Source organism: Simochromis diagramma, unplaced genomic scaffold (genome assembly GCF_900408965.1).
Source record: "Simochromis diagramma unplaced genomic scaffold, fSimDia1.1 OVJJ01000304.1, whole genome shotgun sequence".
NCBI classification, from domain to species: Eukaryota; Metazoa; Chordata; class Actinopteri; order Cichliformes; family Cichlidae; genus Simochromis; species Simochromis diagramma.
Window position 1 is genome coordinate 730,791 of NW_024387030.1, and position 5,321 is coordinate 736,111.

General features: G+C 40.3%; 1 protein-coding gene across 1 annotated transcript; it reads left to right on the forward strand.

The window, feature by feature from the left end:
- Window positions 1-1,321: 1,321 nt before the first annotated feature.
- Window positions 1,322-4,476, forward strand: LOC120740429. The gene is made up of 3 exons (XM_040042821.1): window positions 1,322-2,202; window positions 2,454-2,736; window positions 2,972-4,476. Exons 1-3 carry the CDS (start codon window positions 1,712-1,714, stop codon window positions 3,683-3,685), a joined length of 1,488 nt encoding a protein of 495 aa, XP_039898755.1. The 5' UTR covers window positions 1,322-1,711; the 3' UTR covers window positions 3,686-4,476.
- Window positions 4,477-5,321: the final 845 nt, after the last annotated feature.

The window sequence follows — 5,321 nt, forward strand, 5'->3', positions numbered from 1 at the left end:
TCTTGTGAACCTTTATAATTTAGCCCTTCTTTAACCATGCTCTTCAAAGGTTACGTCTATCCCTGGAATGGTTTTAAAGTGCTATCAGCTGCTGTGAGGACTTTTTCGACTTCAGCCATGATTGTAGTCTCACTCCACAAAAAGTAATTTGCAAGTTATTGCTCTATCTGGCAGCACTGATTCATCTCACAGTGCATTACATTTTTCCATTTCACCACCAAAATGGACAAGGATTGGTTCTTCTGCAGCAGATTTTCTGCCCTGACTTGAGCTTCCAGACAACCTTCTCTAGGTGGATACAAATCCCACCTCCTCCTCCTGGAATATAAATCTGAACTGTCTTTATGTGTTATGAAGAGTCTTTTAGTTTTGTATTTAATGCACTTTCAGAATGACAGTGGAAGGTCCATACTAAATAAAGGGATGGGGGACTAATAAGTCAACACTGTGACGGAAGGTTTCCAGCTGAAGCCTTAAGAGCCTTGTTAAAGCCTTGTCACTATAGGATTGGTACTTTGGCCTAATTTCCTAACAGTTCTACAAAGAAAGGAAGATAATTTTCTTGTGAAGATATCTGACTGGACACATATACGGAGTGGCAAGATTTAAACTCCTGTTCATTCGGATTAGATTTTTGTCTTTGTAAAATATATTTTACCTGTTTGTCTGACATTAAAAGTGGAATGGCGTTAATCTTCTCAATAACGTATGAAAGAGGTAGGTTCACAGTGTTCTGTGGCTTTTTAAAGTATCTTTCTGAGTACAGCAGACATAATAAACAAGTTACATAACTGCTCTAAGAAAGAGAATAACATTGGCTTATTTTAAAAACAACTCAAACTTCAAATGTTAGCAGAAATATTATTAGGTTCAACTTGATGGGCATACTCTATCGGCTTTAAATGGAAAGCTTCAGAAACCCTCCAACACTGTTCTTTTGAGGGCTAGGCTTGGATTAGGGAGATCCGTGTCTGAGCATTTCTGTAACTTTCCAAAGACGACAGTGTGACATTCACACCGACTTCACAATGTGACTGCCTTGCTATGTGTCGGCAAGAAGGTGGTTTAAAACTTCTCTCCCTCTGGCTCTTTTAAGGCATTTCTGTAACACCAATTTGTGGCTTTTCATGTGCACCGCTGTCATTTCTTCCAAGGGGAAAATTTCTCTTAATGTGCACAATTATTGTTCAATTACATACCCTGCCTCTCTTTGAAAGTTAGCTTTTTGTTACATTTTGAAGTGTGTACTTTCAGAAGTGACTTTACAGACATTTCTGGCATGGTTTCACGGCACATTTGTACCACCTGTGTCAATCTGTATTACAGTTTTTCTCGATTGGTTTGGCTCATTTCTTGAAACCGAGATGACATTCTCAAAATAACATGGACAAATCTCCAAACCACCTTGCAATTGTTCACAACAGAATGTCATTTTTCATTGGTTTTATCAAATTGCAAATGCTTTAGTACATGTCTCAAGTGACTCTGTGCTTCTTTTCAAATGATTATGTACAAGTAGCTACAGTTAGCACAATGAGCCCACATTTAGCACATTTTCCAAATAAATAGATCTTGGCGATCTAAACTGATTAGTTGATTTTTCAGTGAAATGGTTACTCACTCCAAAACATATCAGCATGGTTTCATTGTGTAAGTCATCATATGCACAATTGTCTGTTCAACTGTCAAAATTAGTCAAAGATATAATACCATGAAAGAATATCTTGGAACATTTGATAAAGTTATGACAGTACTTGACAATCAATCAGGTGAAATTAGAACTAACGAAGGAGCAGTTTCCCACATCTCAGATGACCAATCAAACAGGTTGTTTAGATACCTGACAGGTGTTGTCTATGATTATGACTGCTGCCAAAAGTATATAGACAGAGCTTGGCCCGGGGCCAGTTTCATTTGCAGTGTGAACATGGAAGCACCTCGCCAAGTACAACAGCAACTTCCTGCTCGAGGAAGAGGAGGAAGAAGAAGAGGAAGAGGAGGAGTGAGAATGCGTGGAGGAATAGGGGGAAGAGGCCGAGGAGCACGGAGGCACCATGATGTCCCAGATGAAATCCGGGCCACCCTTATTGACCACGTTATAAACCATCGCCTCACAATGGCAGAGGCAGGTCGCCGAGTGCAGCCTAATGTGCCTCGATCTACAGTCTCCTCCATCATCCAAACCTTTCGCAGGGAAAACAGGTACAGAACTATGCTATTGAACTATTCAGTGTTGGTGTGTGTGTAGGCCTAGAGTACTGTAATATCTTCATGTGATGTTATATGATACTATAAAAATGACAAAGAAAAAAAAATGGAGAAAATACTGTGAATAGTATTCCAGTCACTGTGCAGTGCATCGCACTTTTAGTACCATAAAACAGCAGTACAATTACATTGATAACTCATTTTGTAACAAATTTACAGTGTTGACCTTTGACCTGTATGTCTAGGATTGGACGACAGCCTCAAGTGGGTGGCAGAAGAAAACTTCTAAATGAACAACAAGAACGAGAAATATGCAACATGGTCATTGCAAATAATGCCATCACACTGAGACAGATTCGTAATGCAATCCTGCTAGACAATGTAATGTTCCAAAATATAAACTCTATCAGCATCTCCACAATAGACCGGGTATTGAAGAAACATCAGATGGCCATGAAACAGATTTACAGGGTACCATTTGAGAGAAACTCTGACAGAGTGAAAGGGCTGCGGTACCAGTATGTGCATGTAAGTCAACTACTGGTTGTCTATCATTGTAACACTATTACAGTAAGACATGGTTACCACTGTTTTTTTGTTTTGCGTTGTCCTTTTTACCTTCAGAATCCAGCTTTGTGTGACTAGAGCATTTTGCCTAGAAATTGTCTTCAGTTTTCCACTCCCTGTTTTTACAGTACTTTAGATCCTCCCTGCAGTATCTGTCTCTACTTGACTGATTAGATTTATTTCTATTCTATTGTAGAGAATAATGGCATTAGAAGGCAACGAAACCCCTCACATCCTAGTGTTCGTTGATGAAGCTGGCTTCAACCTGGCCAAAGGTCGAAGGCGTGGCCGTAACATCATTGGCCACCGAGCCACTGTGGATGTCCCAGGCCAGCGAGGAGCAAATATAACAATGTGTGCCGCTATATCAGAAAGAGGTGTGGCCACACACATTCCCAGTTTAGGGCCCTACAATACACAAAAGCTCCTCAATTTTTTGGACCACCTTTATACTGATCTGATCCCAGAAAATGAGAGAGGTGAAGAAGGACCTCAGCTACCACATTATGTCATTGTGTGGGATAATGTGAACTTCCACCGCGGCCCACGCATCAGAACCTGGTTCACCACCCATCCCCGGATGCTAATGGAGTTTCTTCCACCTTACTCTCCTTTCCTAAATCCAATTGAGGAGTTTTTTTCAGCTTGGAGGTGGAGGGTGTATGAGCATCAGGCTCAAGACCAGAGGGCCCTGCTGCATGCAATGGATGCTGCATGTGAGGACATCACAGGGGATCAATGTAGGGGATGGTTGAGACATTCACGCCGTTTCTTCCCTCGCTGCATCGCAAGAGAAAATATCCGTTGCGATGTGGATGAGAATTTATGGCCTGACAGAGAGCAGCGCGTCGATGGCCAGGGGGATGAGGATGGTGGCCAGGAAGGAGAGGGTGACAATGGCGACCACTGAAAATATTACTGTACTATAGTTCTGAAACTTTATTTACAGTATGGTAGGCTAGAGTTTTTTTGTTTTTTTTTGTTTTTTGTTTGTGTTTATAACTGTTCACATTTACAGAATCCTGTATATGTTTTCTTTTCACAGTATGTTCTCTAATGTTAACATTTCTTTGTACGAATAAAAATGTTTACAGTGTCCTTGAGTATGAGTGGTTTATTGGAGGCTGATTTTACTGTAAAATCTTTTAGTTTTATTCATAGTGGTATTCTGTTGCTAGACCTGTGCCTCAGTGACAGAACGTCTAAGCATTTTGACTTGCAGTGCTTAAACAATGCCAAAGGTATAATGCATTTTGGGGGCATTGACTATTTATATGAGAAGGATATTTAGTTTTGACACATGGATAAACTCTTTTGGGAGAGATATGAGCTTTTGCAGGGGATCCATGGTGTTGTGCTAAACCATCCAGGTTATTTTGACAAAAGCACTAAATGAATGCACATGTGCCAAGGCAATTGAGAAGGATCTGTGCTATTTTGACTGTACTGACCTTTTATATGGGAAAGGAATCTGCTTTTGAAGCATGGACGAAGAGTTTGGGGAAAGATATTTGATTTTGCTAGTGAGCTATAATGTTGGGCAGGACTGTAAGACTGTTTGGCCAAATGACCTTATGGTTTTGAGAATGTCATCTCGGTTTCAAGAAATGACCCAAACCAATCGAGTGAAACTGTAATCAAACACAACCAAATATACTTTTGTGTGCCAGTCATTATTAGTTGCCCATGGTTGTTACTTTTTGTCTAAAGGTCTTGAGATACCCCTCATTTCTTATTATTTTAAAGTTTTTTTAGCAATTGTTTTTCAGGATGTCTGAAGGTCACAAACACTAATCCAGATCAATTTGAAAACGGTGTTTTCGTCTAAAAACGCTCCGCGTCCACACTATCGTTTTCAAGCATTTCCGAACAGTTGTTCATCCACACTGAAACAGTCGAAAATGCTACGTTACTGTATTGCTCATGGGTGACACGTAAGACAATTCAACCTGCATCATTTCTGTCTGCCGTTTATTTGAAACATCGCGGCAAAATGTCGAGGAAAAGCACCGAGTTTTTTAAATGGACTGACAATGAGGTGGAGTTGTTGCTACGATTAAACACAAAAGTACAAAGTTGCAAAAGCGAGTGAGAATTACAGAATTTGAAGAAAAGCTATCTGGAGCATGTACAAACTGATATTAATCTTTAGTAGGGCTGTCAGAATTGAGAGCAAACAAAACGACTGCTCTATAATGCCCTGCGTAATCTTAGTTTAATTGGTCACATGACTAAAATACATCATCGTTTTCGAAAAGGCCCAAGGTTCTCGGTCCACACTGAGACGCGAAAACAGCGTTTTCAAATGTATCCGCTTTGGAGAGCATTTTCAAAAAGCTCAGTTTTCCTTGACCAAAGACGCCGTCTCAGTTTGGACGGAAGGTCAAAACAGAGAGAAAAAGATGCATTTTCAAATGAAAACTTATTATTGTGGACATGGCCAGAAATGCGTCTGGTCTCATCAGAAATGGTCTCAGTTCAAGGGTGTCAAAACGCCATGCTTAAGGTAGGGAAACAGGGAGAATAGGCAGAGGTATGCCAAATTG